Source organism: Lycium ferocissimum, chromosome 2, assembly GCF_029784015.1.
Source record: "Lycium ferocissimum isolate CSIRO_LF1 chromosome 2, AGI_CSIRO_Lferr_CH_V1, whole genome shotgun sequence".
Taxonomy (NCBI): domain Eukaryota; kingdom Viridiplantae; phylum Streptophyta; class Magnoliopsida; order Solanales; family Solanaceae; genus Lycium; species Lycium ferocissimum.
In genome coordinates, this window is record NC_081343.1 from 25,315,139 (window position 1) to 25,338,723 (window position 23,585).

The 23,585-nt window shown below is 36.8% G+C and overlaps 2 protein-coding genes across 6 annotated transcripts in view; both read right to left on the bottom strand.

Moving 5' to 3' along the window:
* Positions 1-1,052: 1,052 nt before the first annotated feature.
* On the bottom strand, positions 1,053-6,516 carry LOC132034301 (uncharacterized). Of its 4 annotated transcripts, none has more exons than XM_059424628.1 (5): positions 6,492-6,516; positions 4,795-4,988; positions 2,580-2,678; positions 2,059-2,110; positions 1,053-1,555 (listed from the first exon to the last, which is right to left on the bottom strand). In XM_059424628.1, the coding sequence occupies exons 1-5, from the start codon at positions 6,496-6,498 to the stop codon at positions 1,416-1,418; spliced, it is 492 nt and encodes a 163-aa protein (XP_059280611.1). In that variant the 5' UTR covers positions 6,499-6,516; the 3' UTR covers positions 1,053-1,415. The 4 variants fall into 4 exon arrangements, with proteins under 4 accessions (XP_059280611.1, XP_059280604.1, XP_059280589.1 ...); XM_059424621.1 differs by lacking the exon at positions 6,492-6,516 and adding an exon at positions 5,879-6,461 and having other exon boundaries at positions 4,795-4,971; XM_059424606.1 differs by lacking the exon at positions 6,492-6,516 and adding an exon at positions 5,879-6,456.
* A 909-nt stretch (positions 6,517-7,425) lies between these two features.
* LOC132034326 (uncharacterized) overlaps positions 7,426-23,585 on the bottom strand; it is a 93,024-nt gene continuing 76,864 nt past the window's right edge. The window contains exons 2-4 of one of the 2 annotated variants that reach the window (XM_059424642.1): positions 8,966-9,297; positions 8,404-8,460; positions 7,426-7,672 (exon numbers count right to left, since the gene is read on the bottom strand). In XM_059424642.1, coding sequence (XP_059280625.1) covers positions 7,561-7,672; positions 8,404-8,460; positions 8,966-9,114 — 318 coding nt within the window. In that variant the 5' untranslated portion in view covers positions 9,115-9,297 and the 3' untranslated portion in view covers positions 7,426-7,560. Of the gene's footprint in view, positions 7,673-8,403; positions 8,461-8,965; positions 9,791-23,585 lie in introns of those variants that run through there. The other variant, XM_059424637.1, reaches the window with a different exon arrangement.

Genomic DNA, 23,585 nt, shown 5'->3' on the forward strand with positions numbered 1-23,585 from the left:
CAAAATAAATAACATTAAAGACAAACCCATGTTTTTTTTTTTTTTCTACAATCAAAATCATCAATTTCTACCAAATAATTTTTGGAACAAGTGAAACAAAAACTTTACTTTGATATTGAAGAAGAAGCAGCAGCAGCGACACCAACAGACGAGAGAGACGTCGAAGTGAAGAAGAAGACGACAAGAAAAGAGGAGAGATGAGAGCCGTCGAAGTGAAAAAGAAGATGAACAGTTTGCTTGGGAGTTTTGATTTTGAAATATGGAAGAAGTGCGAGGAAGTTGTGGGGAGGGAAAGGTTTGGATGTTTTATAAAAGATTAAGAAATTAGAAAAATATCATTTTGGACCCCAATCTTCTTAATCCAAATTTAATTGGGTTTTGATGTGGGGTGAGCCCCACACGTCACCTTTGGTAATTTGAAGACTTTTTCGTCACCATCAGTTAATTCTTCAATCATGCTCACTCTTTTTCAAAATATTTGTCTTACTTTCCTTGTTGGTCCGTTTAAAAAAGAATTTCTCTTTTCTTTTTTAACAACTCTTTAATTCTATCTTTCCACGTGACATGTTCAAAACCACAAATTAAAATCCATTTTGATACATTATACATATCTTTAGTCTAAGACTACATTCAAAAGTCTTCTTTACTTTCTTAAACTGACGTGTCAAGTCAAAACCAAACAAACATTTTGAAACGCAAGGAGTTATAGATTTCGAACCCCTTTTTTAAAGTCCAAAGTGTAAATTCCTGCTCGAATGGAGGTAGACCCAGAAAATGCAATTCCCTTCAGACGTAGCAACACCAAAGCACATGGCGCTGTGCATTTCAATAAGGAAACAGCCTAGGTACATAAGTACATAAGAAGTGACCCCCCTAAAATAACAGCAAATGCCCAAAAATAACAGCAAATGTACGTCCATTGCTTAAAGCAAAGAAACTACACTTGCGGGCTTGCAGCACAGCAGTTATAGAAGAAGTGAATAAGCAATAAGTTTTGGGCCAAGAAACAAGAAAAATAGTACAAAATGAGAAGACAGCACTTAAAAAGAGTATGACTGCAGAACAGAGTTTTGACGGTAAAAGATGCCAAGAAGAAGAATATCACTTAGTGGGGACTCATTATGCTGAAGACTGTTTCTTTCCCAAAAGGGTACATCTATATAAGCTACAATAATCTGCTTCTTAGAGGATGACTGTTATGGGCTATACACTAGGGAGTAATTCTTTTTATACATCATCTTCTGCGAGCTAAATATCTAATCATCATTCGACTATACAACGACGTCTATACCAAGTCTCAATCCCAAACAAGTTGGGGTCAGCTACATGAATATGCACAGTACACGTCGTTCCATATAAGGTTTAAGCTCATTGTCCGGCTATCAAAAGGCAAAATCTATTCAAAGCATGAACTTTTAACTAGGGTGAGCTTGTAAAACAGATAACAGCCTCACATGACGCCTAAGCGCCCATCTACGGAATAGGCCTGCGAAATAGAAAACGGCTACCATTGACATAGCACAGATGTCAAGTAGTCTCCATATTCCCAGACGTCCTGCAAAAGAGTATTCTGTCAATGTAGGTTCAAATGAGGCTAGAATCTATGCGCATAACCAAACTGGCCTTCGGAAGTGATGAATGATTTTAGTGAAAATTTTAGGCCACACCAGGGGTTACATGTTTCAAGATTTGCTAACTTTTCCTAACACAATTGGTTGCCAAAAGGGTTGCCAAAAGAGATGATTGCATGAGTAAAATGGTTAAATAAAACAGTTTTTTTTTCCAACCAAAAAGAAAAGAAAAAAAAAGTTTCTCCATATAGAAAGCTAAAATAAATAAAGTTCTTGATTTGGTTCCAATCTGATATTACCAAGATCACATGTTACTGGACAATTGATTTCAAAACTAGCTACCCTTTTGAAGGACGATTTCTTGTTGGACACACCCAAGATTGTATGCATTCAGATGAGCATGCAGACTACTACACTTTGCTTCCACATAATATTTTCCACTCTATACATCTAAATCTCTCTATATTAAGAGTGACGAGAAGAATACCGGTAGGAATAAACTCAAAGTTGCAGCGACTGTAGATCCAACTCAGCAGTAACTGCAATTAAGACAAAGATATTACCTCAAAGCGAATAATTGTAATAATGGATGCTTGAATATTAACAATCAATGAAACCATTCATATCATAAAGCAATATATACAGCATGAAGAAATGCTTCATAACTGTGGATGCATGTCTTTGGTTTTGCATTGCAAAAGTACCTAGGTTAAAAAAAATATATTACAGGGACTCTAAATCTTCCCATGCCCAAGATCAGAAAAGTATTTCCCCAAGACTTCGGAAGAATATATGCTGGCATACTCTTAAAAAAGGCTGTCTAAAGAATCTCTCAGAGCGTCTATTGAGTAATGTTACATACAGTTCCAGAAAACATAAAGAATTACAGTTCAGAAATATCAAAGAATTATTTCTATGAATTTTCTTATGCCTCAACTTTTTTGTCAGTGGAAACGAGAATTCGGCAAATTATTACAATGCCGTTAATTAACTGTTCAAAGGACTTACAGCAAAAAGGCGCATTACGTAGCAGTTTAACTTAACATGATCAGGATCTATCAGTTTGCTGAAGAATGACCGCATTAACAGTGGCAATGCCGCTAATTTCTGTAAAGAAGAAAAGAAGAGAAGTCATCAGGTATAATTCTTAAGAATCATATGATTCTAAAATTTTAAACTCAAAACAATTTCCTGCGCCTGAACAGTGCTTTTTTTTAAAATTAGATATTTCACTGTGAAATAAGAAAGAAAAAAGAAATTGTATTTTCCTAGGTATCAAAAATCTAGTGTATAAAAGAAATCAAAAAAGAAATAGCGTGTTCCTTCAGTTCTATGGTTATTGCTGTTACTCAAACAAGCATGAAACGTATGCTTGCATATTCGTCCATAGGCCAAATCGGATATATAATTATTGGAATAATTGTTGGAGACTCAAATGATGGATATGCAAGCATGATAACTTATATGCTGTTCTATATCTCCATGAATCTAGGAACTTTTGCTACGAGTGAAGGGAAAAAGTAAAGACTACCATTAAAGCAGCCCAAGCAAGACTTAATAGTGGAATCAATGGCGCAGAGTCAAAAAGAACGATGCGCTTATGCATATGCATGGTTCATCCTTGCACTTTGAATTGAGGGTAAATTTTGATTAGAATTTTAATGCTATTACCAAGTAAAGGACATAACTCGCCCTAAACCCCTTAATGCACATGTTTAGAGAAACCAAAGGCTCAAAAAAGCAGTAGAAGTCATAATAAGCAAACATTCATACTCTTTTACATTATACTATTTTTCTAATGCTTCTTTTATTTTTCGAATGAAAGCTGGTGATGGAAACTTTAAAATACCAAGATTATAGAGATGTAACTTTTAAGTCCACCAAACATATCCTTTTCCTCTTTTTAAATAATTAATGATTCCGTTGAATGTAGATATACAAGAAAAATGGTGAACCAAACATATCCTTTTAGTCAAGACAAGTTTCTTCCAAGATCTCGAAATATGGCTCAGGCAATTCGAAAACAACTTCAGTCAACAAATAGCTTATCAATATAAAATTTAATCTGACTATCGTTGAGCTGCTCAAGCTGTGAAAAAAGGTTGATGACTAGCTTTCATCTAAAAAATCTCAATCATTTGGTGCACACAAGATGGAATACAGGAGCAATTCTGTTCCCTGATATACCTTTAGCTTACTTTTAAGTCTTCATCAAGGCTTGCCTACCATGCACTAAAACAGGCAGACAATTCAGGTGTGCTAGAATAAACTCATAATATGCTTCAATTAGACTTGTAGTACTAAGACCACCTACATAATATATGAATAACCATGTTACAACGTACAAGATTAGATATTTCAGGAATGAGACCAGAACAGGTAAGAAGCAGTTTGCGTCCAAAAGGGATATCCCAGTATTGCTCCTTTACCACATAACAATCAAATGACACGCAACCAAAAGTAATAATATAAATTTAAATTTCTATTTGCATCACTTCCTAACTTATTAATCACTTTAATTTTGAGGGTTTCTGTTCTAGAGGAAGAAACACACCGGTAATTATAATAAGTGCTGCTCTTTCTAACCTTGATAAAATTCCCCCAAAGCAAGGTTGTTATACCAAATTAGTGTCCGAATGCCAGACTTGGATGCACCCGAATGTTACTCCCTCCGGTTCAAAATAAGTGTCCACTTGGCCTTTTTATTTTGGTTCAAAATAAGTGTCCACTTACAAAATCAAGAAGGAATTAACTTCAATTTTCCCAATTTGCCCCTATTAACTCAAGGCAATAAATAAGCAAGAGTCTTATTAATTAAGGATAGTTTAGTCAAAATACCTATTTTTTTCTAGGAGTTAGTGTTCTCTTAAGGGGAGTGAAAAAGGTTAAGTGGACACTTACTTGAACCGGAGAGAGTATTGTTATTTTTTATCAAGTCAATGAATACACCTCAATGCGAACTATTTACTTTACATTTGTGGGAATAAACAAGGAGGACTATAATATATAACCATAAAACAGTCGAGTAACACTTCAAATAAAATACATATATATGGAAGAGGGTGCTCAGTCTATAATTGTTATAAGGAGACCTCAATGCTGAAGATACTAATAACGTCTTAAAAGTATCAGATCAGAACGAACTCACAAAAACAAGAATAAGAGAAGTTACAGAAGAAATGCGCAATTGAGAAATGCAATGCAGAATGGACCAATTACCTACCAGAAACACACCATAAACACCACCTACGTATAGGTGATTGTATCGCCCAATGTCCCTAAGCAGTTCACCATCCTCTTGTTGTCGCACAAGCAAAGTATCCTCGGGAACCAGCTTACTGATGGGACGACAGCATATGGGACATTTGCAACGTTGTACTGTTGATCTATAATTCCATAGCTGCAATATGCAAGTTGCTTCACAGAAAAGGACCAAAAAAAAGGGGTGATAAGGAAAACTTAATTTAGATACAACTCTCCTTTAAGAAGAAAAAAAACATCTGTTCTGTGTGTGCTTTGGGGTTGAACAGGGAAGAGGAAGGAAAAGGGAAGAAAAGATCAACAGGAGGACAATTAAGTGGTAAATTTAGAGAACAAAATTCTTCATATCAACATGATACTCCCTCCGTTAGTTTTTATTTGACCATGATTTTTTCCTATGCCTTTTAATTATTTTGAATTGTCAATTATTGTGACTTATAGTACTTTTTACGTGGTTTTCAAATATGTAAATTTTATCTCAAGAAACTTAAAAGATTCTTTGTCAGAATATATTGTCAAAATTAATAGGTTTGACTCTCGAAATCCAAATTGTGCCACATAAATTGGGACAAAGGGAATATAAGACTGAGGATGTGGACGGTTTTCCAATTCTTGGAAGAAATTAAGATTTATATTGAGGCAAATCGTAAAAGTGATGAACACTGTCAAATTATAAACATGAATTTCATAGGCAACAAGTATATCATCTTCAGCTTCTTTCAGAAAGGGAGAAAGGAAAGAAGGGGGCAAGATTTGTCTAGAAACATTCCTAGCTTTTACAAGATCATCAGATAAGTGATCTATGATTTTCTGCCTTTTGCATCTAATAAGCCCCCATTTCACATATATCCAATTTCTATAGTTAGAATTTTAGAATTTGTGTCGGTGCGTATCCAAAAAACAAAAGAAAAAGCAAAAAAGCAGAAGACAAATAAAGTCAATTGAATGATTTTTTTTTTTCCAGGTATAAAAATACAGGCTTTAACATACATATAATAATTTGTAGAAAAACAAAAAAAATTAGAGGAAATAGCCGCAAGTAGTACCACAAAACCAGTGTCCACAATTGGTCCTGCAAGGAATTGTGAAGTCTCCAAAACATATTGGACACTGATCATCCTCACCTGGCTTTTCACTTTGATTCCTATTTTTACCCTTTTCTTCAACAAATACACCAAAAGGAAAGATCTTGAATGTCCCCATCATAATTTTTTTTTCAATCCCACAAAATATATCAAAAATCTTATAACCCCAAATCATCTATAGCTACCACAGTTTGATGCACACCCACAATCAAAGATCTTGTAGTTATCCTTTCACATAGACCTATACACACACGACACATTCCTCGTCCCCAAATTTATCTAACTGAAAGTATACATACATACATAATTAAATAAACTAATTGACATACATATAATTAAAATAAACTAATTGAAAGTTTAAATCTGAGATATGTACGTCATGCACAGGAAAAGAGAGCTTTGTTGACACGGGAAGATGGAAAGATGAGCTGTTTAGGATAAGAACGAACACATACTTTAATGAGAGAAACAAACAAAGAATAATGGATGAAAGGTGAAGTAACAATTCGCCGCGTAATTGACACGTTGAACTTTGAAGGTTTGCCGCATTTGTACAAATAGTAAACTGACTCACTTTTCATTCTCAATAATTTTCATTCTGCTTTGTTATACGTGTCATTTTGTGATGTGGCATCTCGTGACCGTCGTCCTACGAACACAATACTCACGTTGTTTAATCATAGGTAGGGGTATTCAAATCAAACTGAAAAACTGCACTAAAGCAAATCATAAAAAAACTCAATTAAGCTTTGCTTTGATTAGATTTGAGATTGAGTGACAAACAATCGAATCAAACCATGCATATGCTGCCCTCTGTATTTGTTATAATTCCTATTAAACTCTTGAACTTGACTTCAAGTATGTATATCAAATACAATTCGACTTATAGATATTAGATAACATATATTGTGAGTTTCATTTTTTGTTGCCTTGAGCGTGAATGTCAACCATATCCTACGTGAAAAATTTAACCAATTAAAACACCCAACTCATTTTAATTATACATATTAAATATTAAGTTTTGGTTTTTTAGTTTTCAGTTTTGGTTTCTTATTTTTTAGTTTTTCATTTTCTAGTTTTGGGTTTTTACTTTCCAATTTTGATTTCTTTATTTTTATTTTCAGTTTTAGTTTCCAATTTTGATTTCTTATTTTCAGTTTTGTTATTAGATTCGTTTAAGTGGTGGTTCTTCACTTGTATAATACAGTAGCACACTTCTTCTTATCTAATGCGTATAATTAAAATAGGTGGGATGTTTTAATTGGTTGAATTTTCCACATAGGATGCAATTGACATTCACACGCAAAATTAAAAAAAATGAAACTCACCATATATGGTATGTAAGTCGGATTGTGTTTGAAAGACGCACTTGAGGCCAAATTCAGGGGTTCAATAGGAACAACACTTAGTTAAGGTGTCAAAAAAAAAAAAGGGCAAGTTTAGGGGGCTGCATATGCATTAGGCAAGACATATATATATATATATATACACACACATACTAGATGGGTATGGCCCGTGCCCAACATTTTACATTGTCAAGTAGGAAAACTAGGTCTCTTAATAAGGGGTGTGAACAACCCCGGAATGAACTATAGCAATATGTAGAACAGAAAGTTAAAAGTTACTCCTCACTCCATTTACAATTACATAGACACGAGGAAAAGAACCCAAATATCTCTTTTAATGGTCATGCAAGTCCATTTACATCCATCTAAAGCAATCTTCCACTTGAAATGCCAAATACGTGACAGAAACCTGAAGATGAAAAGAAGTTACTTCTCTTCCTCAAGAGAGTAACCTGCATTTTAAACTACATTGTGACAAAGTACAAGATGCCACTTTGTTACACTGAGATTAAAAATAATTTCGCCTCCAGATCATCCAAAGTGATACCTACCGTTAGGCCTCGAATGTCCTTCAATGACCCAAAATCAAAAGCAAAGTCTGCTCTTGGAAAACGAAAGAGCATTTTTGGAAATGACCGTGAATCATGGATGTAGATAAATCTTATGACTAATATCAAACTCCCTAATAAGTCAAAGTTGAGGCTGCAGTTCTTCATGTCCTTTGCACTGGGATAAAGCATTTACCTAAACACTCATTTTTTGAGAACTTTTTAAAGGAGAAACGCCTAAAAACATAAACTAATACATTCATCTGCCCTTCACCTTTTTCTTTTGAGAAGTTATCGGTCAATCAAACTCATTGACAATCAAAGTAGTGCCCGTTCCTTTTATGTACAGTAAACATTGACAGCTCATGAAATATCATGACCATTGACATCAAAATTAAAGTAACCGAAAGAAGTTCTTTCTGTTAAAGAAACCGGAAAAAATGCTTGAACTTACCTCAAATTAATTTTTATTGACATTGCTGTCTTTTTTTAGCTTGTTTTCACAATATGATTAACTATTCAAAGAAACACACAACACCGAAAGTCATTCATAGTTTAATAATGTGACAACAAATTAAAGTGAGAAAATTACCTGTTAAAATCAAAGTTATGTTCGTCCTTCCTCCTTAAGAAACTCACTTTAAAGAACCTGTGCATGCATTCAAAATTGTGCAACCATCATATTCCAACTAAACAGTCCAAAAGTTGAAGATTATCCATGTACTGTTTACTAGGGTCTGGAGCATCAAAGAACTAAATTTCACAGAATATCGTTGTATATATACCTCTACCAACAGAATCTTAAGTATTATGCAAAGAAGGATAACCTACAGCACTTTAAAATTCTATGGCTCTTTACTTGACGATGTATAGAAACTCATCGAAGTGCATAAATTGACTGGTAACTCTATATTCTTTACCTTTGGTTTTGTTTATTGACAAAGCAACAGAACCCATTGTCATAGTGAAAGGTATGACCGGGTTCAAATACACACAAGCATCACATGCAAAGCAGGTTAATAACTTTGATAGTTTGACACAATGTATACTGAGGAGAGGAGTCGAAGTATTTGTGGATGTAATATACCGGAAAAGGAAAAGTGCATATACATTTAGTAGATAACATAAATCACAAAATTTCCGATCTACCTTACCGTTCTGTTGTAAGCAATTTTGGTGTCCTGGCAAAGTTGAAGGATAGAGAGTAGAAAGTTCCCTTAGTCACATTCACGACTCTGGTCTTGATGGATGCGTCTTCCACAAGCCTAACAGCAAAAGCTCCTTCGGGCACTGGAAGCAGCATGTCACCTTGTGTTTGTCCTGCTATAATGTATTCTACAGCCTGGTCTGTCACTTCTATGCCCTTCAAGTATGATGGTTTTGGACCTTGCTCGAAAGAGTCAATGTCCTAAACTTTTGCCTTCTACGGTTGTCTTGCACCTAAGTAAGTTTCGATATGTGTGTCTTAACTTGGTCTTCTAAGATGCTGGAAGAAAATCAGGAATTTTGAAACATGAGTGCCTGGAGGACCAAATGTCAATGAGCGTATGAATTGTTACAGAATAACAAAGCTATGAGGTTAGGAAGTAAGGAGTTCAGATACCACAAGTACTGCATTTAGCTTTATTAAGTTGACAACCACATTACAGAGATTGTCTGGATACACATTTCTACTGACATATTCAAATAGAAAGAAAAGAAAAGATTTGCTACTGCTAGCTTTAGGCATTCTCTGTCAATGAAGGTAAAATCACAATTTCCAAAGGCTCCGGGCAGAGGTGGAGCCAGGATTTTTTACTTATGGTTTAGGATTCTACTTTTAAGTGAATTGCTCGGAAATATCTATTTCTGCGGAAAAAGTAAAAGAAACAGCAAAAAGGGGCTCTCACTGAAAAGAAATTATAAGAAATGCAAATCCTATTTGAAGATACAATTCATTAGGTGAAGATGCCTTTGGACCAGAAGTGCCCTCAATGGCTTCCTTAGGATGTCAGTTATGTTCCCTTTCTCTCTGAGATACTCCACCAGCTCCTGCTCGTTTGTTAGCTAAGCCTTGATTTAGTTTATCTTCACCAGCCACGACATAGGTCAGCGCAAAAGCAATAGTAGACATTTGCTGCTATATGTGATTCCCTGAAAGCATTAATTCTAACACATTAATCCCAACTTCAATAACCTCAGCTGCTTATTTTCATTTCCTGTTTGCATCCCAAGGGAAAAGACTACTTCACAATTCAATTCACACAGAGTACAGTAAAAAGCACATTACAGTCAATTCATGACAACAAAGCAAAAGGAGAAAAAACTCAAGAACAGTGGAAACTCAATAAATGATATCTTCTTGTGAAACACCTATAAATTCTTAGCCTGACATTGGGGAATTGCCCTGCTATGATTCAAGCAATCAAGAAATAGCAGCACAAAAGATAATGGGAAAAGCCTACGGAGCTTTAGCCGATGACTGGCAACTGTCTATTTGTCATTGAGATCAGATAAAGGCCTAGATCAGCAATATGTGAACAAATGATTTCTAGATTAGGAGTTATGTGAGGTCCGGAGAAGAAAGTATAATTATTTATTTGTTTGTAAGGTAAAGGAGGAAGACACTTGTAACTGACAAAATTGAAAAACCACTAAGCAATGTTGTTGACACCTAATTTTCACCGCATAGGACGCGTATTTTAATTCTCAAAATTCCCGAGTCAAAGATGGAGGGAGGATGCACCTTAAAAATTAAAAATTCAAAAATCCCGAGAAAATTGTAAAATTGACGTTTAATTATTATTTTTCATAAAAATTAACAATTACAAGAAGTTACGAGTTATTTACTGTCACAAACGTGATTTGAGAAGAAGATACATATCCCGCTTGTTAATTTAAGACGACGTATGAATTACCGCTCATTTTTACCGCATTTGTTTCCATTTTTAAATATTGCTCAAAAGTATATCAATATTGGGCTCGTTTCGAAGCTCGTATTTTAAAATGACGTATTGCGATTTTTATCTTGCCAAAATATTATTTTATGCGGGCATTTTGTGTTAACTAATTTTTAACTATATACAATTTTAAAAAAATGTGTATTATATTTTAAAAGGGGGGGAAGTAAATAATATACTTAATATATTTTTTTTTTTGGGGGGGGGGGGGGGGGCGTAAATAATATACTTTATCCCCCCCCCCCAATTTATTTTCCTTGGAACCCGTCATTTTGTTGCCCTATGTATATTTCATCTCTTTCTATCTTGAGAGAAACTGATGGCGGCTAGGTTTTCGACTAGGCGGTGCCACTGTGATTTCACCGTTCATCCACCATTTTTGATCCTATGTGTGTATTTCCCCACCATTTCCCGTGGTGTGGGATGCCATGGGTGAGCCTAAAAGGCTCTAGCCATCTTATGCCACCACACCACAATAGGGAAATGGTGTGTGGTGATTTGCTCAGGGATTAACACCCTTGTCGTACTATTATATCGACGCGTAAGGTTTGGATTGATTTCCAACGGTCCTTTTGGATCGTTTCTGGTACGATTTTTGTCTTTGTGCGTGACTAGGTGCGTTCGTGATTTCTGTTATGTACTGATTGGGAATCATTTTGTCCTTTGGTGTACTATTTCATCGGATTTTAGAGATTATTTGTGCCATTAGTACGATTAGGATAGAATCCCTTTTTGTTTTACTCGATTTTGAATTCTGGTTTGTGCATGGGGGGAGGGGGGGGGGGGGGAATTCATTTAAAAGGGTCTAGAATCTTCCATTTTTGTCCCTAGGGTATATTTTTCCATGCTATAAGTAGATATTGTATGTGACATTAAGGAGGACTTTTTTCTTTTTTTCCGAAAAAAAAAGGGCTGCTACTAGTACTCGACTATGAGGGCTTGGCTCTTTTGATAATTTACCCAAAAATATATTACATATATACATACATTACTAAAATAGATATATAGATACTACTTTAATATAGAGGAGATTACTCTGAAAAACAGTGCATTACGCTTGAAAAAAGAAAGAAAAAAGGCTTGCAAAAGGTTTTTGGAGTGTTTGTTGTTGAAGGCTTGATTCAATCTCCCCATTTGATCTTTAGGTTGCCTTTGCAAGAGGTAATATCCCTATCATATTATTTAAACAAGTTTCAGTCTTTATATGAGTTTAAATGATTATATTATTGTCTAAATGTGTGTTTGAAGCTTTGTTTCACTAGTTTGGATACATTTCTCCCCAGTTTAGTTAATAGTGAAGTGTTGATGTTGTTTAAGACTGATATAATATGATTGAGCCTGTTGTTGAATCATGTTTGAGGTTTGTTTTGTTGTTTCCCCTTCTGGGTTTTAGAACTAAAAAATGGGATTTAGAGGGTGGTGTTTGGAGCTTAATATCATTTATATCAAGTTATTTAAGGTTCCAGTTTCTTTGTTATATGATACTGTTCATTAGGTTTAAGTATTTAATCATTTTCTTGTGACTTTTGTTCCTTATGATGTGAATATGGTCCTGTCTAATAATAATGGATCAACTTTATTTACTAGTTTAGTTGTTTGATGTGGTTTTGGTCCTAGACATGGTCTCAGGTTGACTCTGCTAATAAAAAGCTTAAATTTCTTCCTTTAGAGGCCTGTTAAAGTCTAAATTTTAGAAGTCAAAATTGATCCTTTTCTAGCATTTGTTGGTTTTGAATCACCTCTAATGGTTTAACTTCCTTTAAAAAGGGTAGCTTAAGGTTTTAAATTTTCCTTGTTAGTGAAATCCTTGAAGTCTTAAAATTCACCTCTGAATCTATATGTATTACTAGTGTTTCCCTAGAATCTGCTATAAAAAGAAAGAAGGAGGATGTTTTGTGTGGATCTCATTCTTAATATAACAGGTTTCCTTTTCTCTTGCTAGCTAGTTACCTAGACTATCATGGAATGCTGTTATGTTTCAATTTGGACTTTGAAATGCTAAGTAGGCAGACCTTATACATCTTTGTTGTCTGAATAAGTAGGAGTATAAAAGAGGTTAAACTAAACCTAGGAAGCAAGAGTAAAACCTAGTATTAGTTCAGTCTTTTTGTTCCTTTCCTTCTATGTGCCTGATTTTTGGAAGCTTGGTCTTTCATGGAAATTTCTTTTCTAAAACAGTGTCATGAGTTGACTAAAGATTAAACTTGGTTGAATTTCTTTGTCATGCTAAAATGGAGGACAAAATTTGTTTTTGAAAGATAAACAAGGTGTTTGCTAGTTGTTTGTAATCTCAAACTTGTATGTTCACATGTTTCTCCATTCTCCCTTGTACTGTTCAATCTAAGTATGGTGTTGGTGACCTAAGAATAGAATCATGATCCCCTATGCCCAAGGTCTAGTTGTTTGTGAGTGTTTCTATGTGAATTCTCCTCTGTTTGTGATTACTGTGACCTTATCTGACCTTTACTCATATTTAGGGTAGATTCATGACTCTTATGAACTTGTTTAATCTTATTCTGATCATCCTCTATAACTGATTGAGACCTTTGTTGTCTTTTTTACTTTGTTTTGGACTTTTATATGTAAGCTTTAAATAAAAATAAAAAATGTAGAATTCTGTTGATGTTTCATGAAGTTGACTTGGATCTAAAATGACTTTAGTAAATAGTTAAGGCCTCTATGATTTAAAACATGCTAAGATTAGAAATTTAGAAGCCATGACCTTAAACTTGCTGCTTGATTTTGTGGTACCTTGTTATGATATAAGTAAAACTAGGTAACTCACTACTATTTAGTTAGTCTAAGAGGTGATTAAAAGATGTAATTCTTAGAAATCATGTGGCATTTGCTTGTTTTGATTGAGGCCAGAACTGATTGCTTGTTTTGCTTGCCGGCTTACCTTGCTTTGCCATTTCTGAACCTTGCTGAGTTATGTGAAGATAAAGGGGATCTTTCCCGTAACCTGTTGGACATATTTGAGACTGCCTAGATGGAAAGTTAGTAGAAATGTGAAAGCCGTAAGGTTTGTAGTTGATCTCTGATCCTAGAAGAGTATAAGTGCCATTTTGAACATTGTGTGTGCTTGTCAATGCCTACTCTGTTAGCTTATTTAGGAAAGGTAGAAGTGTAGGGAGGTTGGAGGTTAGATTTCTGTTAAAACTATGTATAAAAAGTCTAACTAGTTCTTGAGACTACTGCGTGACTTGTCTTTTTTTTTTTTTTACCTGTTATTTACCTAAAATGTCCTACAGTCTGTTCCTTCTTATAAAATTGTGCTCTTTCAAGTTGGTTCTTGAATATAGTTTTCTGGGAACTGTTGTGCCTAGTATTTCAATATATAAGAATGGGCATAGGAGGTTTAAAACTAAGCCTGCAGGAAAGGGTTAAATTCACTCTGTGTAGTTGTCTTTTTCTTTGCCATTCAATTCTTGGCTTATATGAAAATACCTTGTCTTTGCTTGTTGTTTGAGAGTACCATGACCTAATTTGCCACTTGAAATTTAGATAAAGCACCACTAAATCACTCTATCTCCCTAACTGGATCATATGATTTAATTTCCCCCTAGAAAGTATATAAATAAGGACTATGAGTATGGTCCCTGGCCTGTTTTCTGTCTCATTTACCTCAATCTTGAACTGCTTCACTTCCTTGCCTTTCTACTATCAACACTGCTTGTCTAGTCACCTAAAAGTGTGCCATGCCTTCCTTGATTATGCTATGTTTGGTTCTGAATTTTGATACTCAATGTCATGCTAAAACTAAAATCAAAACTGCTTTTACTAGAATAAGTGTAGTACATGCACACATGTACCTGTCCTTATGGCTGGTTTGTGAATTTCTATAGCCCATGCACATGATTTCCCACTTCTACCTGCTTGATGGTGCCCATAACAATTTTAGTATTATATTTTGAGCCCAGGACAGTGTCATGAACCCATTTTGGCCATAGTTAGGACTAACTAAATCTGTAATTGCTCTCATGTAAGTCTCTTGTTATTTGTGATTTGCTATGTCTACATTTTGAACTATGTTTGCACTTATGTTGGTTTCACCCTCTCAGGAATTTGTTGATCCTGTCTTAGCTATTCTTTATGCCATAGTTAAGTCCTGTTTGATTTTATATTCATGTTAAACCTTCATGTTCTTCCTAGTTATGCCATGGTCATCTTCTGAGTCTCAAATACTTGTTGTGTCTTGCCTTAGTTATCTTTGCATTGCCTAAAGCTATGTGTTCTCTTCACTTTGTGTCTAATGAACTACTCTGTGGCATTTTTGCTTCTGTGACAACTGGTCTTGCATCTGTGTTTGATTGTTCAAGCTTTGGTTAGTAGCTAAAACTTGAGTTTGCAATTATGTGGATTTCTGGGGAATTTGTGACTTGTACATGACTTGAATGTGGTGTTTAGAGGCAAGGTTAACTGAATATGTAGTGTCTATCAAGTGTATATGGACGGTATGCCCTTTAAAGGGTTTCGCTCTTCATATATTAGTGATACACTGGTAGTATATCATGTATATTGGAGTCTTGACACTTAGTAATTTAGGAAGAAAACTGAATAGTATATCAGTAGTATATTGTGTATATCACAGCTTTGTCACTTAAGGAGAATTTAAGAAGTGAGTGAGTTTGGGCACACTGCTTGGGCCCGTCATTTGTGATTTGGGTATCTGAGCTGCTGACATTGTTTTGGGCCTTCATTTTGCGATGTTAGAGACAGTTTTGAGTTGTTATTACATGGGCTTGGCCCAGATCTGATGTAATTCATTTTTTGGGCATTGTAATAATTATCATTATAGTTTTAATCTTGTACTTAATTTAATTTGTGAGCATATACTAATGTCATGTATGTCCTTTACCTCTCTGTCCATCCAAAACCCGTTGGTGGGCCCCAACGGGGCCTACTAACGTATCTAGATCGAGTCAACCCAACATTGGAGCAAAATGGAGCATCCGTTGGAATTAAGACGAGACTGATTGCATAAATGTTTTCCTTTTGGGCTTGGTCGGCCCAAATTCTCTACCTCATTTAAATTATGTACTTTAAATTGATTATTTGCCTAATTATTGTGCCAATTGGAACCCTTATGAGATTGCCATGTTTTAAAGTCGCCAAAAATGAATTTGCCACGAAAGATAAGATTAAATTTGAGGCATTAATACAATTTTGGGACTGATTTGATTAGAGGACTAAAACTGCCGACTTTTTGAAGTTTAGGACTAATTTGAACATTTACAAAAAACTATGGACTTAGACGTGTGGACTGATTTGGACAAAACTTATGAGACTAATTATGATTATTTGGACTTAGGCTAAAAAATGAAATTTGACTGAAACTTAGCAAAAGATAGAATAAAAAAAAATCCTTTTTATAGAGGAACACTAAAATTGAGTTCGTGCAGCCATTGCTGAAAGGAAAAGAAGAAATCTAAAGGTGTAAGTCTTTAAATATTTTGCTTTGTGTTGTTCAATCTGTGCCGTTTACTTTTTTGCCTTTTTGCTTCTTGAGTCTAAACTGATTTGGAATGACTTGAATTGTACTGAATATTAATTGAGTTTCTCTTATCTTAAAGAATTTTTTGTGACCTCTCTCATTCATGAAGGTATGATCATTCTTTCTTTCCATGCCTTAATATATTATAATGTTAACCTTGCTTAACAGAGTATATTTATACAGAGGCAACTTTCACTAAAATAAATTGGTCTTTGAGATGAATAATTCCATACTAGATGAAGTACTAGCTAAGAATCTATATAGAAAAGGTTGTGCTACTCTTGGAATTCCGAGTGATAGCTACTTTTCCTCCTTTTTTTGTTTTGTTTTGTTTTGTTTTAGTTTGTTTTGACATCCATTTTAATGATATTTTTGTTGAAAGATGTGATATAAGCAAGTAAGTTTTCATTGAATTATCATGAGATAAGGTGATGTGGCACCTCTCTATGGCCTAGAATACCATTTATCTTTTTTTTTTTTTTTTGACAGTTTTCCCTCCATTTATCTATGTAGTTGATTTTTAATAGCCCAAAAAATCTTTAATTTCAATTAATCAATTTTCCACCTCCCACTATTAATTGTCTTCTTTATTAAATAACTTAACTTAATATGCATTTATGTATTATTCAACCTTTTCCCCTCCCCACGTTACTATATCATCTATTCATCTCATTTTTGTGACATTTTTTTCCTTTATTTTATTTGTTCTACAGAGTCTATATCAAAAGAAATTATGCTGCCGGCATTTTTTCATTTTGTGTAGTTGCCATTAAATTCTAATCATTTACTTGCCTATTTAATTTTCATTACTCACTCCTTGAAATGTAACTTATCATTGCCTTCCTATACGTTCTTGAAATTATGTAGACATGTTCAGTCAATTTATTGCTATATATAGTTCAGTGTTAAACTTCAGGAAGATATGTAATTCTTCATTTTTTGGTTATATTTTTTCATGTGTTTCTTTTTCTTTTATATTGTAAATTTAGTTTTAATATGTGTGTATTGCCCAATATTATGTGTTTTATTAGTTGTATACTTTTTGGAGAAGAAATATCAGTGATAGAACAGTTTTGGGTAAAATTGAAGTGTCTCTAACGAAGTTTATCACTCTTTTTGTCACGACCCAATTTGGTTAAGTCGTGCGGGCACTTATCTTTCCCACCTCGATAAGCGAACCCTTAATCCAACGATAAGTAAAGACATAAACAAATAAATCAATCAGGCGGAATAGAAAAATTACGTAAGTCTCACAATAATATAATAGAAATAGTGCGGAATAAGAAAAATACCCCCAGGGTCTGTTCTAAGCCATACAAGAGTATCTAATGAAAAATATACAAGTCTGGAATATAATAATACATAAATCTATCTATGTCTCAGAATAGAAATAGTAAGACATAAATAGGAAGAGTCTTCAAGGCAGCGAACGTCTCGTGCTCACCCTGAAAACTCGATACTATGCTGAAGGCGACTATCAGCCACGAGAGATGGAAGCAGACCCAACCTGATACTTTGCATTCATAAAGGAATGTAGCAAGTGTGTCAAGATAAAACAACAAGATCGGTAGGTATCATCGGCCGACTAAGTATAGCTAACATAATTCAGACAATAAAGCAGGATAGGCCGATAAATCAACAAGTATAAGTCAGACACAATTAGAAACAAGTATCTGTCATCACCTAGGTTGAAGCGTCTAAAACCAAGTATGTCAAGTCTCGATATATAAACAATCTGAATCAACCAAACAAGTATAACACCGGATTATCACAATATAAGCCACGATGCAATGCAATGCAATGATGTATGAATGCCAATGCAATGCAATGCCATGTACACATGTGCTCCGGACGGAAGTATTGACGTCTCGGTAGTACAACCCAAGGTGACTCGCGAAATCTAAGTGCCACTCGTCTCGGATCTTTGCCCAACAGACAGACGAGACCTAGATGTTTGCCCACGAGGGTTCTCAGCGGCACCACCCTGGGGGACCCGCGGAGTCTATGCACTCACTCAATCCACGATTCGGGACTAACATCGGATATCAGACTCTCACATCACTCTCATTTAAAAATCGAGCCAAGCTCATCACAATATCTCACCAAGTACCAACAATTTATCAACAGTATATCATGAAGAATGAGAATGAGTGCAATGCATATGTCAACATCAAGAATTAGCTCAATATCACAAGTACCAACATGGGTACGCCAACAATAGATCAGTGTCATAAGTAGCAACATGGGTACGCGCACAATATCATTAACAACTACACAGGTCACACGGAACTCTATCCTCATATCAACGTCAAAAGTAAGGTACCACCATATCACAACCAAGATGTAACAATAGTTCCCAAAATCTACTAACAACACGTGGCATCAAACTAACATAATAGAACAATCAAGTCACAACACAACGGGGTGGCTAGCCCCAATCACGCAATAGGGCCCTTTCGCTGAGCCTCACAATCAAGGAAGTCTAGGCATATTCAAAATCTAGATTAGAAATCATGAAGAACGATATTAATATTGCTATGATTCAATTTAGGTCAAATCTGATCCTAGAGTTTGGGGAAACGGGGCCCACAAGTTCAAAACGGGAAATTCAGGAGTAAAATATCAAATTAAGCACTAGGTGATCAAAACCCAACAACTAATTGCTAAATTAACTCAAGGATTCACCTAATTTCGAATTCTAAGTAAAACCCCTAATTTTGGGTATAAACCCTAACTCTTAGATTCAAGAATTCAACACCAATAATGGAAGACATATGATTAAAAATCCTAGTTACATCATAATCGAGCATAATCCCCATCAATTTCATCATTAATAAGCCTAGATTGCAAAACCATCAAAACCCACTTTTAATCTTCCATTACTAAGGAACTAACAAGAAAAGAGGAATTCCAAGATGATTAGGGTTAATGAAATAGCAAGAGGATTAGGAGAACATACCACCAAGAATCTTCACCAATAATCCCCTAGAAAGTTCCCAACAATACTAATTTTGGAAATGGTATTATATGATAGACTAAGGGCTTCTAACACTTCATGAAATTAACTCACTGACCGTCACCCGTTTTCGCGACACCTAAGACGCTCCAGCAGTGCCATGACCGCTACAGCGGTCAAGCCTAAATGGCCTAAACCACTCCAGCGGCACCGTTGCCGCGCTGCTGGTGCCGCCAAAGCTGGCACCAGACACAAAAAATCATACCAAGTTTCACACTTCCAATTCGATTTTTCGACTAATTCCCGAGGCCCATCTGCTCACATACCACATATATAGACACACATAAAAACACGCTACGAACGCGCTCGTGGCCTCGAAATTTCCAACGGAGATCTCGTTGACCGAGTCAAACATCGATACCTTAATTCCAATTTCCCAACTCAAGTCCCAAAATGCATCCGAGTGTATTGGAAACCGAACTAGATATACACACAAGTTTTAAATGACCATTCGGATCTTTCAGAATCGACAGATTTCCGAAAAAGGTCCGTTTACCCAAAAGTCAACTTTGGATCAACTTTTTTTCGCTTAAAGCTCATATTTCACAAAAAGTCGCCTGAATCAAGTCTAGACACCTCGCGAAGCGTGTCAATGGTCCTCTCGGGTCAAGAGTGAGCTAACCAAGCTCGAAAAGGGGCGAAAATGCCAGAAAGACTATAATGACCAAACAGGTCGTTACGTCAGATACCAATTAAACCATCGCTCGTCCTAAATAGCCTCCTCAACAGGACGATGCTTTTATTGCACCTTTACAGAAGCAATCTCCTTCGACCTCAACTTCCGAACCTGCCTATCCAAAATCGCAATAGGCTCCTCCTCATAGGTCAAATTCTCATCAAGTAATATCGAATCCTAATGACCAATATAGGTACCGTCAGCATGGTACTTCTTCAGCATCAAAACATGAAAAAATCGGATGAATTCCTGCCAAGCCTGGCGGCAATGCCAACTTATAGGCTACATCGCCCACACGGTCAATAATCTCAAATGGGCTAATATACCTGGGGCTCAACTTGCCCCTCTTACCAAACCTCATAACACCCTTTATGGGTATAACCTTCAATAGAACCTGGTCACCAAACAGCAAACTCTAAATCTCGGACCTTCCGGTCTGCATACATCTTTTGTCTACTCTGAGCTACCAAAAGCTTGGCCTGAATAACTCTCACCCTATCAAGGGGCTTTCTCAACAGATCTGTAGTCTAAGGTCGAGCCTCGAACCCATTAAACTAGCCAACCGGAGATCTACGTCTCCTACCATATAGAGCCTCAAAAGGCGCCATGCCAATACTCGAATGATAACTGTTGTTGTATGCAAACTCTACCAATGGTAAGTGTTGATCCTAATGACCACCAAAATCAATAACACACGCTCTCAACATGTCCTCGAGTACCTGAATAGTCCGCTCGGATTGGCCATCGGTCTGGAGATGAAAAGCTGTACTGAGATCTAATCGGGTACCCAAATCCTCATGAAACGCCCTCCAGAATTAGAAAGTGAAGATAGTACCCTGATCAGATACAACAGAAATAGGAACCCCATGCAATCTCATAATATCTTGAATGTACAACTTGGCTAACTTCTTTGCAGTATAGGAAACCTGAATTGGAACAAAGTGAGCAGACTTAGTCAACCGATCAACTATCACCTAAATGGAGTCAAACTTGCCCAGGGTCTTCCGAAGACCCACAAAAAAATCCATGGTAATCCTCTCCTACTTCCACTCGAGAATGGGCATCCTCTGAAGCACACCGCCGGGTCGCTGGTGCTCATACTTTACCTGCTGACAATTCCCGTATTTAGCCACGAAATCAACTATATCTCTCTTCATCCAACGCCACCAATAGTGCTGTCTCATATCACGGTACATCTTAGTCGCCCCCGGATGAATGGATTAGCTAGAGCTATGAGCCTCAGACAAGATCAACTGAATCAAATCACCAACACGAGGAACGCACACGCGTCCCCTAATCCTCAAAATGCCCTCAGAATCAATCACGACCTCCTTGGCCTCACCCCTCAAAGCTCTATCTCGAATCTTGCTCAACTGAGCATCCTTAAACTGATGAGTCCTAATCCAATCCAATAAACACGACCTCGCCTCTACATAAGCCAAAATCCTTCCTGGGGATGAAATATCAAGGCGAACGAAACTATTGGCCAGAGTCTGGACCTCCATGGACAACGGACGCTCAGAAATAATCAAACGAGCTAAACTCCACATTCTCATAAACTCCCCATACTCATTGCCTTGCGACTCAAGGCGTCAGCCACAACATTAGCTTTCCCGGGATGATAAAGAATAGAGATGTCATAGTCTTTCAGGAGCTCCATCTACCGACGCTGCCTGGAATTAAGATCTCTCTGGGTAAACACATGCTGAAGACTACGGTGATCGGTGAAAACCTCACAATGGACACTGTACAAATAATGCCTCCAAATCTTCAAAGTAAAGACCACGACCAACAACTCCAAATCATGGATAGGGTAATTCTTCTCATGAACCTTCAACTGACGGGAAGCATAGGCTATCACTTTACCCTTCTGCATCAACACAGCACCCCAACCCATACGGGAGGCATCACAATAGATCGTAAAATCCTTACCCTCCACGGGTAACGCTAAGATCGGGGCTAAAGTCAAAAGAAGCTTGAGCTTTTGAAAGCTCTCCTCAAAATCATCTGACCATTAGAAGGGAACATCCTTTTAAGTCAATCTGGTCAAAGACGAAGCAATAGCAGCAAAACCTTTCACGAAGCGACGGTAATAGCTGGCCAAACCCATAAAAGCTACGAATCTCAGTAACAGTAGTAGGCCTTGCCCAACCCTTCACAGTCTTAATCTTTTGGGGGTCAACCATAATCCCATCCTTAGACACAACATGGCCCAAGAATGCCACAGATTCCAACCAAAACTCACACTTAGAAAACTTAGCAAATAAGCTATGCTTCTTCAACAACCCAAGAATAGTACGAAGATGTCTCTCATGCTCCTCTCTACTCTTGGAATACACCAAGATATCATTTAATAAACACAATCACGAAGGAATCAAGGAATGACCTAAAGATGTCATTCATCAAAGTCATAAATGCAGCCGGGGCATTGGTAAGGCCAAAAGACATCACTAGAAACTCATAGTAGCCATATCTCGTCCGAAAGGCTATCTTCGAAATATCCTTCGCCCTGATCTTCAACTGGTGGTAGCCTGAACACAAGTCAATCTTTGAAAACACTGAAACACCCTGAAGCTGGTCAAACAGATCATCAATACGAGGTATAGGGAACCTGTTCTGAATAGTAACCTTGTTCAGCTGGCGATAATCAATGCACATCCTCTTGGTCCCATCTTTCTTCTTCACAAATAACACAGGAGTACCCCAAGGGGAGACACTCGGTCTAATGAGCCCCTTGCTCAATAAATCCTATAACTGCTCCTTAAGCTCTCTCAACTTGGCAGGTGCCATCTGATATGGCAGAATAGAAATAGGGATAGTGCCTGGATCCAAATCAATATAGAAATCAATATCGCGATCGGGTGGCATACCCGGCAGATCCGACGAGAATACCTCTGTGAACTCGCTCACAATAGGGATAGACTCAAGGGGTGGAGATGCAACAGTCGTGTCACTAACATGAGCCAGATAGGCTAAACACCTCTTATTTACTAACTTTTTCTCCTGAAGGAGGGAAATGATCTTCTTCGGAGAGGGACAAGGAGTACCCCTCTACTCGAGCCTAGGAATACCTGGCATGGCTAAGGTAACTGTCTTGGCGTGAAAATCCAAGATCGTGTGATAAGGAGAAAGCCAGGACATCCCCAATATAATATCAAATTCCACCATATCGAGAATCATCAAATCTACCCAAGTGTCATACCTTATAAAAGTAACCAAACAAGATCGATAAACTCGATCAACAAACACAGAATCTCCAACCGGAGTAGACACATGAACAAGTATATCTATGCTATCACAAGGCAAATCCCAACTAACGGCATGATATGCAGATACATACGAACAGGTGGATCCAGGATCAAATATCACAGATGCTGCTCTATGACGGACAGAAATGGTACATGTAATAACAGCATCTGAGGCCTCTACCGGGCCTACTAAAAAATGAGTAACAACGGGCCCCACCACGTCCAGTCTGAGATCTCACTCTTGTACTATGGGACCCCCTTCTAGCTTCTTGGGATCCACCTCTAGAGCCCTAAGAACCACCACGGCTTGACTGAACGCCGCCCCTCTGAGAAGCACCACCTCGATCACCAGACGATGTCGGAGTCCTCTGTGGCTGATAATCCCATCTGGGTCGAAAATA